General features: G+C 44.7%; 1 protein-coding gene and 1 long non-coding RNA gene across 2 annotated transcripts in view; one reads left to right on the top strand and one right to left on the bottom strand.

Moving 5' to 3' along the window:
• The window catches only part of LOC147895797 (3-epi-6-deoxocathasterone 23-monooxygenase CYP90C1-like), a 53114-nt gene extending 51870 nt beyond the window's left edge, over positions 1-1244 (top strand). The window contains exon 9 of the mRNA XM_087382848.1: positions 987-1244. Coding sequence (XP_087238974.1) covers positions 987-1244 — 258 coding nt within the window. The remainder of the gene's footprint in view (positions 1-986) is intronic.
• A 2256-nt stretch (positions 1245-3500) lies between these two features.
• Positions 3501-5995, bottom strand: LOC147895796 (uncharacterized). The gene is made up of 2 exons (XR_015541909.1): positions 5392-5995; positions 3501-5182 (listed from the first exon to the last, which is right to left on the bottom strand). It is a non-coding gene; the product is annotated as an uncharacterized LOC147895796 (long non-coding RNA).
• Positions 5996-12962: the final 6967 nt, after the last annotated feature.

Raw genomic sequence — 12962 nt, 5'->3', positions numbered from 1 at the left:
CAGTCCATAGATATAGTCTTTTAACTGAACCGACATAGGGAGAGCGTCTGTTATTTTCATAACACATTCCCTGAACTTGTCAGTGTACTCTGCCATCGACAAATTCCTCTGGCGAAGGTTTCTATAAGCATCCCAAGCTCGGGACTCTTCGTCAAGTGGAAGAAAGTGTTTCTTAAATTCAGCTTTAAACCCTTCCCAGGTGGTAGGGGCAACTTGATCTTTCTATTGCTTTATCCACCACCTATCCGCTGCCTCAATAAACAGGTCAGTGGTCTCGCGGATTTTCTTTAGATCAGATCTGATTTCACAAATGGCGAAGGCTTCTTCCCACTTATGTAACCAAACCTCGATCACATCAAAACTGCGCTCGGTCATCCGACCAGCGTACTTCTCTGGTCTATAGTTGGCAATATTAGGTACCTTGACCTTTGCACGTTCTGGTGAGTGTATACTGGGCTCTAGCTCTACTGGAGCTTGCCCTTTTCATTTCTAGATGGTCTAGCCGACAAGGCTTGCAGCATTTCTCTAATTTCATTTTGACCAGCATTCACTTGAAGCTGCTGGTTCATGATCTGCTGTAAAGCATCTTCTAATACAGAAATCCTACCCACCAGAGTAGGTGTTGTGTGATGGGATACTTCTTGCATAGATCGCACTCTAGATTCACCAGGATTTACCCTGGAATCTTGTCCCTCTGTCTCCATTCTTTCAAAAGGGAAAGTAGTTTTTTTTTTCTCTCACTTCAGATTCCCTTTTGCTGTACAGGAATAAATCAACTGCAAACTCTACTGTACAGGAATAAATCGATTGCAAATTAAAAATTTATATAAAAGAGAAAAGAATTGCTCCCTGGAAGCTCCACGCAATTCGAGTTCATACACTCTTCTTTCTCAGACATACAGCCTTCCTCTTCAAGAAATCACGCGCCTGGTGTAGACCCTCCTGAAGTAAGCTATTGACAGACGTGACGCCGTTGCATTGCGTAGGCTTTGAAAGGAATCCGGGACAAGGTTCCGCTCGCCACTAAGTTCGGGGTCTGTATTGGAAATGATAGGCAACGCTTATATGGAGGAGAGCCTGAATATGTGCGTTCGGCTTGTGAGGCAAGCTTGAAAAAACTCGATGTAGATTATATCGATCTGTACCACCAGCACCGCGTTGACACGAGAGTTCCTATCGAAGTCGCGGTGCATTTCTTCGTTCTTGGCCAGTTTCTACGCTTTCTCATTCAACACAGACGTTGAAGCTACTGGGTCGTCAAACCTTGGAATAGTAAGCGGAGATCTTTGCTTGTCTGTAGCCCTCTGCGCTCACATCCTTGCAACGAGACCTCAAAACGACAACTTCACCAACGCCCAATACGCCTTGTGCATTCGCTCCCGTGTGTGATCCAGCCCATTACTGCTCATCAACCCACCCAACCTTCAGGCCCGTCAGCCCGCGTAATGACCAGCCAGCCCGCCATGTACTCTCGTGTACACCGTCTCTCCTTTTAATCTGTCTGGTTTTTCCGTCGATTCACAACCTGTACTCCCTTCATACGTAATCCCCTCGTTCAACCTAACAGCTCTGATACCAAGTGATACGAACTCTAACTAATCCGTCTGTTTTTTTTTTTCATCAGTCACAGGCAAGCCAGATTCACATCTCTCTCCTTCGTTTCGTCGATCATAGGTAAAACGTAGTCACAGGCGTAGGCATCCGTATTTCCTCCCAACCTATCTCATAGATGGCATGCACACAAAGATACGTAACTTTTCATTCCTCATGCCTATCCACAAGCCCACAACTCCCTAGATCGTTCCCTCTGCCATATGTCATCATTTTAGACCTTTTACTTGGTACACCATTTACCCCTCTCTTGGGGCACAATTAAACATTTGCCCCTTGGCATTTTTACACATTTAGGTGCACCTAGGCCTTAGCACTCAGAACCACCTAGTCGATGCCAATACACCCTCACCTAGGACCTTGGCAGTTACTTCCCTTGACCATTTTATTTACGCACATAAAATATTACAAAAGTCGGTCATCTAAGAGAAAATGCCCGTCGATCTTTCCGAGGTCATGCTATCTCGGCTAGAGCATAACAGATTAGTATCCATCTTAAACACACTCCTACATAGCTCACAAACCATTCAGAATTGCCACCATTAGGTATTGCATGCTCTCCTCATCTTGAAACCCAAGACCGTGTTTGCTCTCGGTTTTTGCTTAAGCACAGCGAGCAAGGCTTGCCATCGCAACGTCAAGACTCAACTTTTTGCCTAAATATTCTCTGAATGGACCACATGTAGAGTGCAACCACTGGTAATCATGAAATGCTCTTTTTCTAGGATCGGATACAACTTTGCTTTCCTCCTTCAATGAAGAAGCGCATACATGAAGCTACCGCACCATGTGCATGTTCGTGTGTCAAGTTGGTGGACATTATGGGACTGCAAGCACTCCGACACTCCGCTCAGCACTGGGCTTAATGTTTAGTCCTATTTGAAATCGAAGTCCAATACACATAGCCAAGCTCATAACACACAACTACAAAGACAACATACATATCCAATTTTCCACAAAGCTTGACCGGGAGTAGTGACCATATCAATGCTCGATCCTATCCCCTTGCTTCTCGAACCTCTCAGTTGTGTTCCTCCATTGCTTCTTGCCCTGTGCAGATGCACACTTATTTGAGCTCCTGAACAGCTTATAAGGTGTCCTAAGATGCTTGAAGATGCCTCATGGGCTAGTCGGAGGCATTCTTTCACCTCCTCAACTGCTTCCTTTGCTTCTTGGACAGCTCGAAGCCATTCTTCCTTGGCCTCTTGGACTGCCTGGTTACGATTATCACTCAACTCTTGCATTGCTAGCATGCAAGCGAGGAGATCCTTTGTGCATATACATCATGGCTAGCAACCATGTCTAAAGGGAACACCTGTGTCTCTAGTGGTGGAGATACTGCTGGTGGAGGTACTCGTGGCATGACTCCTCCTGAGTTAAAGCCGTCTCTTCCTCAAAGCCAAGGTCAGAGATTTCTCCGAGACCCATGGTCATCTTGCCCAGAGCAGATGGTCCCCATGCACTGGCTGAGCTACCTAGATCCTATGGATCTCCCACTGAGACTGAAGGACGGAGGGAAGTGATGGAGAGGCTACCTGAGGTAGGATACACTTGGGACGTCTTGCTTCCACTCCCTCTCCCCCCCCCCAATTTCAGGGAAAAAAATTTGAAGCTCTGACAACAATGTAACAGGGAATGTGAACACAGAGAGAGAGAGAGAGAGAGAGAGAGAGAGAGAACTGTGGACATCATGGTTCTGAGAGCTATTATCTTCATTCCTTATATTGGGGCCTGCCAATCATCAATAATACCCCTCTATACAACGGATGGTCCCCAAATTGAAGAGGGCATGCATCTGAGGCCCCACTAAAGTGCTATGCCGAAGCTGTGAAACTGTCCATGGCTGATGGCTATTATGAGGCCATGGCTGATGGCTATTATGAGGCCATGCTATGGCGAGGTGAGAGCTGGCCCCATGGGAGGAGAGTTCTTGGAGAAGCTCTGGGGACTGTCTCTGCTGCTTGAAGGTTTGAAAGCTGCTACTGGTCCATGGGCTCACTATGTCTGCTGCTGAGACTCCTAGTACTACTACAACTGGTGCAAGTGGAAGGGCTGGAGCTCCTGGAACTTCTGGTGTGCTGGCTGTTTTAAATGAGGCTACATGGCCGCCCTTCATAGGCAAAGAGGGCTGAAGCCTGATACTACAAACTGCCCCAGTCTGTGACAGCCGACTGTCACAGATCGGCTGTCACAGACTGGCCAACCTGCTGCTGGACCATGCCACATCAGCACGCCAACCCATCAAACCTGATGTGTCTGCTGCTATCTACTCCTGCACCTGTCTGCAGGTGGTCTGTATTTGTCTGCAGACAGCCGTATGCCTGGACAGAGAGCAGCAGAGCTACAGATTGCTGCTCTGCTGCGGCTGACTGCGCAGCAGATGTGCTCCTGTAATGCTGTCCAGCTGCTGCTATGGGCTGCAGTGGACTGCAGAGCTACCAGCAAGGCAGCCATGCCATGGGCATGTCACTGCCAGATCTTTTATCAATTCTCAAGTCCACTTGAGGCCCTATGGTTGCTTCTCAACGCCTCGAGGTCCTTAGGACGTCAATCTACCGCAATTAGAGTGCATTCCCGCGCCATCGCCAGCGCTCAGTTCCCAGCGGTTCAACGCCAGGCCAGCAGATGTTCCCGTGTGTCTGATTCTAACCTCCGCCCCAGCTGCAACCCTCTCAATGAAACCTGTGTCAGAAGACTCAGAACAAACGAACCGGTCCAGTCGGTGGCTGCAAGCTCCTTTTTGCAATTGATTCCAGCGCCTGCAGTTCTGTTGTGAGCAGTGAAGCACCAGCTGAGCAGGTAGTCCTCATCCTAGCACCGAAATGCCCGGCTGGAGAGCCTGAAATTCCATCTCCAGCGGGGCGGTGCGATGCCTGGTTCTGGCGTGGCGGCTGGCCTTTTCAAGAGTGGGAACGAGCATGGCATCTCCAATTCTAGGCATTTTCTGGCGTTCCCGCTGGCACGGGAACGCGCTCTTAGCAGACCATACTTCAACCAGCAGGAAAGTACATAAGCACAGATGTGACAAGTCTTGTCATAAAGCTTGTACCTCTTCAGAGATGACCTCGATCGTTAATCCTCTTCCCATTTGCTGATCCATAGGCAGACCATAGATGTCTTTGTGCAGAATAAAGAACCAAGGTGGCAAGACCGCTATCTGTAATTCCTATTGGGGGATTCAGGTAGCTCCAACCATTAAGCAAAGAACACAAGTTAATACAATAAAATCAGTGAATAAGAGAAAAGGGATGCAGCTAATGTCATTAGATTTCCGAAGAGGGTTGGAACTCGTGCGAAAAAGGAGGGGTAAGCATGAATCTTGAATAAAACAATCACTCTCAACAATCAGTCACATGAGCACCCTGCATGCAATTCAGTAATCCCAACGTCTCTCTCTAGTTATACACACTAGCTGAAGAGATTGGGATAAAAGAAGTACAGAAAAAATTGAGCTCAAGTATAATCAATCATTGTGAGACGTGTTAGAATCCCGAACGTGCTTTGGCTTCCTCCACATGCCCCAGAACTCGTAACCATCCTGTTCGAAATTTCCTCCTCTGACTTTCGACCGCTGAAACGACAGAATGGCACGGTTCATTACAAAAGCTCACGTAAAACAATTAAGAATGTCAGGTGAACGCTGAGCAATAGCTATTATTCAAACGAACAAGATGCTGCCCTAAAATGCCTGCTACGATAAAGCCGTACCTGTTAGTGAATTGACGATGCGCTATGATAGAAATTCATTTGACATCCCAGAGAACCAAAATTTGTACAAACCTGAATGATGCCGAGGTAAGCCAGGTAGACCGCCACGTTGAAGGAGGCAAGAAGAGCTAAGCGCTTAGGCATGCTGAGCCTCGCCATAGTATCTCGCAAGCAGCAGGAGCGAAAATCCACATGTCACGCTACAGCAAGGAATGTGTACCAAAGCAAGCTAAAGCAGGAGCTTACAGCACTGCTCTGAATGAACATGTACACACGATTGGGATTAGAATTGGGTTATGTATGGTCGTAGAAGATCGGAAATTGTAGACATTAATCACATGGTTAGTCATGATGTGTATAGATTGAGCAGTGTTAAAAGCTGCTAAGGCATGGGACAAGCTCTCGAGGAATAGGAGAGAGAGACTGCAGAACCTAAAGTTGATTTTGGTTTCAGTAAGAGAGGCTTTAAAAAGTTCATCTGAGGATCAGATTTTGGCCCCACTTGATACGGAGTTGTGCTCTGCGATTCAATCGAGAGAATTAGAGGAGGTGGAAGTTGCTAGGATCCGGAGTAGGCAGCTTTGGATGGAGTCGGGAGACTGCCCATCACACTTCTTTTTTCAGGCTGTTAAGAGGAAGATGAGGGAGAAACAATTGATAGGGTAATGGAACCCCAGAGAAGGTTGATTACTCAATTTTGGCATATAGCTGAAGTGTTGAAAAGTCATCTCAGTGGGATTGTCGGGTTGCAAGATGAAGGGTGGCTTAGAGCCATGGAGAATGCCGTAGACGGTCTAGATGCCAGGGTGTCAGAGACACAAAGAAATATGTTAGCTAAGCCATTTACTGCTCAAGAACTTTGGGATGCCCTAAAGTTATGAAGAAGGACCACTCCCCAAGGCCGGATGGTCTATCTTCTGAATTATTTTTATCCTTTTGGGATCTAATTAAGGATGATCTGGTAGAAATGTTAAATGCTAAAGCAGATAATGGTATTCTGTCATCTGATGTGCTAGTCAGTTTCACCGGCTAGGTTGACTGGTCGGATTCACCAACTAGGTTGACTGGTCGATTCCACCGACTACGTTGATTCGACTACCGCCCTCATAGGTATGAAGAGCCGACCTCCCTAATCCATTGCATCAAATCAGTTTAGATCAGATCAGATCTTCCAGCTAGTAGCTCTTCACCTAGTATCTATCTAGATCGCCATCTAAGCTCCACTGTGGGAGTGCATGGGTGGACGGAGCCATCATCTATACTACATCAGTATTGAAGGAAAATTTCGTTCATCTCGAGTTTGTTGTGTACTCTCTATTCTTTGTTCAGTTTCTCTTCTGCTGCGCCATGTAATTTAACATCATATCAGAGCCCATGCGGCTCTAAGGATCGAAGAATAGAAGAGAGGTGAGGGCTTTAACAGCATATGGAGTGATGGCAACATGAAGCGGCTCAAGTTCAGCAGCTGCTACTGCACCAACAATCTAGGCGTTGAGGATTCGCCCACCAGCCTTCACTGAAGGCAAGCTAGATGGTACGAACTACACTCTGTGGAAGTTGAAAATTACTGCTATTATGGATTCATATAAGCTTCTGGAGACAGTACTGGGGACCCAGAACCACAAGAAAACCCTAACCCAGCAAATCCGAGGAGTACAATACCTCCTAATGCTGATCTTCTACGAGCTTGGAAACGCAAGAACGCAGATGCTCTGTGTGCCCTTGTTACAAGTACTACTGATAGTGTTTCGACCTCGATTCAGCATACATCTAAGGCAACTGTGGCGTGGAACATATTGAAGAGTCAATATGAGACGCAGAATCAGACAAGGATCCACAACCTGGAGAATCAGCTCGTAGCTGAGAAGTTTAATGAAGGAGAGACAGCGGAGGCGTTCATAACCCGAATCAAAAATCTATGTGACCAGATGGCTGGTGCTGGGATACAAAAGACTAGCGAAGAGCTAGCTCGACGGTGTCCCCGGATATGTCCACCAAGGTTTGATGGACTGGTAACAGCGCTTAACACTCAGGTGATACCCCAACCATTGTCATTTGAGGAGTTCTATGCTTTATTTATGGAGGAGGAATTGAGGCTTAAAGCTCAAGATGGAGGCAGCAATGGATGTTGCGTTCTCTGCCACTGCGAAAGGCAAAGATGATTCCTCCACCAAAGGTGAGTCCTCTACTAGTGGTGACAAAAAGAAGAAGGGCGACAAGAAGAAGTTTCAGGGAGAATGCTTCAGCCTTCTACTGCAAGAAGAAGGGCCATGTGATTGCAGATTGCCGGGTCAAGAAGGCAGATGAAAAGAATGGTACCCTGAAGAAGACAGATAAGGGGAAAGAGACAGCTAACACAGCGGAAGCAAGGTTTGGATCTATTTCTGGCCATTGAGGAAGAGTGTTCCTCAGTTCAAGAAGCGACAACCACTGATTCATGGGTGTTGGATAGTGGTGCCTCCCGTCACATGACCTGCAAGAAGGGTCTATATTGTTCCATGCAGCCTCTACAGGAACCCATCACCGTGACGGTTGGAAATAACGCAAAATGCCCTATTGAGGGTACAGGTACAGCTTCATTTGTTTCTATAAATGGAGATGTTAAGAAACTATCTAATGTGTTGTATGTTCCACAAATCAAGAGAAATTTGCTATCAGTTGCTTCCATAACTGACCTTGACCATGAGGTGAGGTTCAACAAGATAGGAGCAAAAATTCTGGATAGTGCTGGCAATCTTGTTGGCACAGGAGAAAGGAGGAACAACCTATATGAGCTAAGTGCTCTTACAGCCACCGCTGGAGTAGGCACAAGTAGACTTTGGCATGAAAGATTTGGCCACATCGGATTTGCAGTGCTGAAGGAGATGTAGAAGCAAGGTATGGTTGCTCACTTACCTGCAGTAGCAGAAATCAAAGAACCGTGTGAAGCTTGCATGTTGGGCAAGCAACAGAGAAAGGCATTCCCACAAGAAAGCAAGAATAGAGCAAACGCTCTTCTAGAGTTGGTGCATGTTGACTTGTGCGGTAAGATGCTTACATAGACCTTGAGGGGATCTTCCTATTTTTTTATTGATTTTTGACAACTATAGTAGGAAGATGTGGGTGTACTTTCTTCGCAAAAAGGCTCAAGCTTTTGGTAAATTGAAAGAATGGCTACAGCTTGTTGAAAATGAAACAGGGAGAAAAGTGAAGAAAATCAGATCGGATGGTGATGGTGAGTTTGTTTCTACAAAGTTTGGAGATTTTTGTAAGAGCAAAGGGATCAAGTGACAAACGACGACACCACATATGCCTCAGCATAATTCGGTTGTTGAACGCCCAATGCAGACCACCGTGGAGATGGGGAGGTGTATGTTGAAAGGTGTTGGACTACCAAACCACTTTTGGGCTGAGGCTATCAATACTGCAATTTACATCCTTAATCACAGCTATACAAAGGCACTCAAAGGTAAAATACCACATGAGGCTTACAGTAGTAAGAAGCCATCTGTCTCCCACTTCAGAACGTTTGGGTGTGAATGCTATGCGCATGTACTAGACAAAGAGAGAAACAAGCTACAACCAAAAAGCACCAAATGTATCTTCTTAGGCTATTGTGATGAGAAGAAAGCCTATAAGTTGTATGACCGAGAGGCAAAGAAGATCATAGCAAGCCGCGATATGGTGTTCAGGGAGCAGCCACATGTAGTGGAGGCAGAGAAGAGCTCTTTTACTTTATCATCAAGCGAAGAGGTAATTCACTATGGACCTATCCCCAGAGCTATAAAGGAGGAGGAAATATCAGATGATGAAGCTATAAGTCACCAACCTGTTGTTACACCACCGGAAAAACCATTGTCGCGATGGGTAAGGCAGCTCTACGACCATGATGACCAGATGCCTATGTCTGTTGAACAGCATGTAGATGGACCAAGGCGGGCTCAGAGAATCAAGGAGCAAAGGAGGGCTTCTGCTCACATAGTCAATATGGTCTTGATGGCTAAGATTATTGAAGAAGTAAAGGAGCTTGCGAGTTTGGAGGAAGCACTTGCAAACCGAGATTGGAAAAACGCTATGCAAGTAGAATATGATAGCATCATGAAGAATGAAACTTGGGAGCTAGTTAATCGACCACCTAACAGAAGGGTTATTGGCACCAAGTGGGTTTGGAAGGTAAAGTACAAGGCCGATGGGACTTTGAAAAAGTATAAAGCCAGATTGGTTGCACAAGGATTTTCGCAGGTTGAAGGGTTTGATTTTTAGGAATCTTTCACTTCGACTACCAGAATGACCACTATTCGCACAATACTATCAATGGCTACTCATAAAAAGTGGCCAACTTATCAAATGGATGTTAAATCAGCATTCTTGAATGGTGACCTCAAGGAGGAGGTGTATGTGGCTCAGCCACCTAGGTTTGAGGCCCCCCATTCTGAGAACAAGGTATGTAAGCTAAAGAAGGCTCTATATGGGCTGAAACAGGCCCCAAGAGCATGGTACCAACAGATCAGATCAGATCTTCTAGTAGAGATCTTACAACTAGTAGCTCTTCACCTAGTATCTGTCTAGATCGCCATCTACGCTCCACTGTGGGAGTGCACGGGTGGACGGAGCCATCATCTGTACTACATCAGTATTGAAGGAAAATTTTGTTCATCTCCAGTTTGCTGTCTACTCTCTATTCTTTGTTCAGTTTCTATTCCGTTGTGCCGTGTAATTTAACAGGATTTGGAGATAAATCTGTTGGGATGATCTCTACCTTGTTTACAAACGCCTCTGCCATTCTCTGTCTCAATGGTGGTGTGGTAGGTACCTTTGACCTGAAACATTCTATCAAGGAGGATTATAGGGGGATGTAAGTCTTAGCACAGGTATTTGGTGGGGCAAGGCAGTAGATGCAACGAGTACTCCTTTTGCTCGACTGAATTTTTCTGTGCTCGGAATCTCTTCAAGAAAGGTGTAAGATCTTGGGCTCATTGTGGGATAATTCTAAAGGGGACTGGATGCCCTTGGAGATGATTCATGGGCAATTTAGGTTGAGTCAGCGTGAAGCAAATCTCCATCGTTCGATGCTGGATAGGGTGCCTTAGTCGTGGTCTACAAACTGTGTGGAATTTGTTGGATTGAGACAGAAACAATGGGTGTTGGCTAGGGCCTGTTTAAATAAATTGTCAACAAGAGTTTTTTACAAAGGCCTCGTGGGTTATAGTAGAGATGCTCTAGATCTAAACAAAGTTTGGGGCTTGCATAGATCCCCTGGATGGTGGATGAAAGCCTTCAAAAGTATATGGAAGGACTATAAAGTGAGACAAAGCAGTTTTCTCTTGTGGAAGATGATACATAACTGGCTACTACTGTGAGCTAAGCTCATAAAAAGAGTTGTGGTTAATCCACTATGCCCCTTATGTGGGAAAGCAATGGAACACATCCTTCATCTGTTTTGGCGTTGTCCCCGGCCATGAGGTCCTTATGGTGTAAGGTAGAGGTGGCAATAAGAAATGTGCAGCTGATGTCGAATCTCAAGTTGGATGGTAATTGGAAGCGCGGGGTCTTGGGTGATACCTCAGGGCTTCCGTCTACCCTTGTGGAATACTGGCAGTATACCAGAGTTGCAGTGGCGAAGGCAATTTGGTCTGTTCAGAATAGGATTTGTTTTGGTAAGTTACTGTCTCAAGGTTTTACAAATTTTGCGTTGTGGTTTGTTGTAAGAATTCGCTGCCAGACTTTTCGAGTATCGGGTGTAAAAGTGATTCATTGGTTGCTCAGTCTTTGAAGGATATAGCGGGCTTCCTGCCGGTGTAAACAACATCCCTTATAGACCTAGGGTGTTGTGTCTGGGTGCTAAACTTAGCTTGGGCCACAGGTGTTGACCCTATGGAGTGGCCTTTTTTTGTAAGGGGTTTCTATTTGGGAGTGCCCCCTCCTACCTATGCAATATAAATCAGCTGTTTCAAAAAATATATATATATATATATCACCACTAAGTGATAAGATTGCATGCCTTGTAAGACTATGCATGATAATCAAAATGATAAATACAATCTTATAATGGGTATGGGTATGGCAACTCTAGTCCGAGCACCCGCCGGTTTATGGAGTTTTAGTGTAGTGAGCTGGAGGCCTTGGGGTCGAAGGCAAGTCCCGCATGCTTGGGTCAGTCAGGGCCCTGGTATCTTCTCCGCTCTCTCAAGTTATGTTCTGCAAAGGGTCCACACTTGAGGTGGCACCGAATAAATAAGCATAGGGATGGGGAGAGAGGGGCAAAGGGAAAAAAATAAATCCATATATAATGTATGGCGGAGAGTCGGCACAACTCTCTCCATAAATTTATAATCATAGGGGAACGTACCTTTCTACCATTTTGAAAAATAGTACCACCAGTGTTGGAGGTGTAGTAGATGGGAGAGCACATCCAATGTTGAATGTGTTTCATGAAAAATAAAGCAATCTTGCAATGTCATAGTTACGTGGATTATCATATGCATCTTTTTGGTTGCCAAGTTTGGACTTCTTATTTGGTATTTGATTGATAGGAGATTGATTGATAATATCTGCAAATTAATAAAGATGATTGAATAACACCTATTTCATTAATTTTGTACTGGTGCACTGTCCAAATTCGTTTTGTGAGATAATTTTGGATAAAGCGTTTAAAAAAAAGAGGCTCTTATAAAACAAAACTTTGAGTCAAAAAGTAAGATTTTAAAAATCAAATTAGAAAAAATGACGTGACATGTTATTAAAACTAGAGTACATTAAAAAAAGAGGACATCACATTGTTAAAAGAGACAAAAAGTATTTTAAAAAATCAAATTAGAAAAAATGGAGTGACATGTTATTAAAACTAGAGTACATTTTAAAAAAAGCATGACACATTTGTACAAGAAGTAGATCATATAACTCAAAGCCATATGGTGTTAAAAAACACCTTCCATTAGCTCAGCCTAGAAGATCTCATCTTTGTCTCTCTTGTCTATTACAACTTTAAATTAGAGAACTAAAAAGTCTTTGTGGAACTGTAGTTTCATTTCTTGTCTATTACAGTTACTTTAGAAAACACATAAGTCTCTATGGAATTAAATTTCCATCACTTGACTATTAAGTCATTAGAGAGAGCATATCTCTTCCTACTATGGCATTGGCTTCATGAAAACAAGCATACTTTAAACTTATAGGCCATGCGTAACCAGGGCTGGCATCGCAAATCTCCTCACAGACTCTCCTCACAACCTATTTCGAATCTTCCACCGACTTGTAAGCATTCAACAACTCTTCTTTTCTCTCTTGGCTTTCCTCATCTTCACCATTTTTTTCAATACAGCTTCTAGCCACCGCCATATCCTGTACAAAAATTTACTCGTTAGCATAAGAAGTACGTGATTAAAAGAAGCGAAAAAGAAAGCTAGGGATATTCACCTCTTCTGCTGAGTTCAAATCAAGCAGCCATGTGCATAACATATCCTCCTCGAATGATTTTCCCTTCATTGGTCCATACAAAAGGGATCTAAGACAGAATTTGAGTTCAATAAATGAAGTCGGGTAGTAAGTAGTCATTGTCTTAAAGGGAAAGTGGGAGAAGAAGAGTGAGGGAGCGATAGCAAGGGATGCACAGTGAGCCGCCCCTCCTTCAAGAGTGATAGAAAGTGAGGGAAGATGTAAAGTGA

Source organism: Dipteris shenzhenensis, chromosome 12 (genome assembly GCF_047967505.1).
Source record: "Dipteris shenzhenensis isolate YYH24624 ecotype China chromosome 12, Dip_SZ_1.0, whole genome shotgun sequence".
NCBI classification, from domain to species: Eukaryota; Viridiplantae; Streptophyta; class Polypodiopsida; order Gleicheniales; family Dipteridaceae; genus Dipteris; species Dipteris shenzhenensis.
Note: the sequence above shows the minus strand (reverse complement) of the source record. Positions and strands in the feature narration are given on the sequence as shown.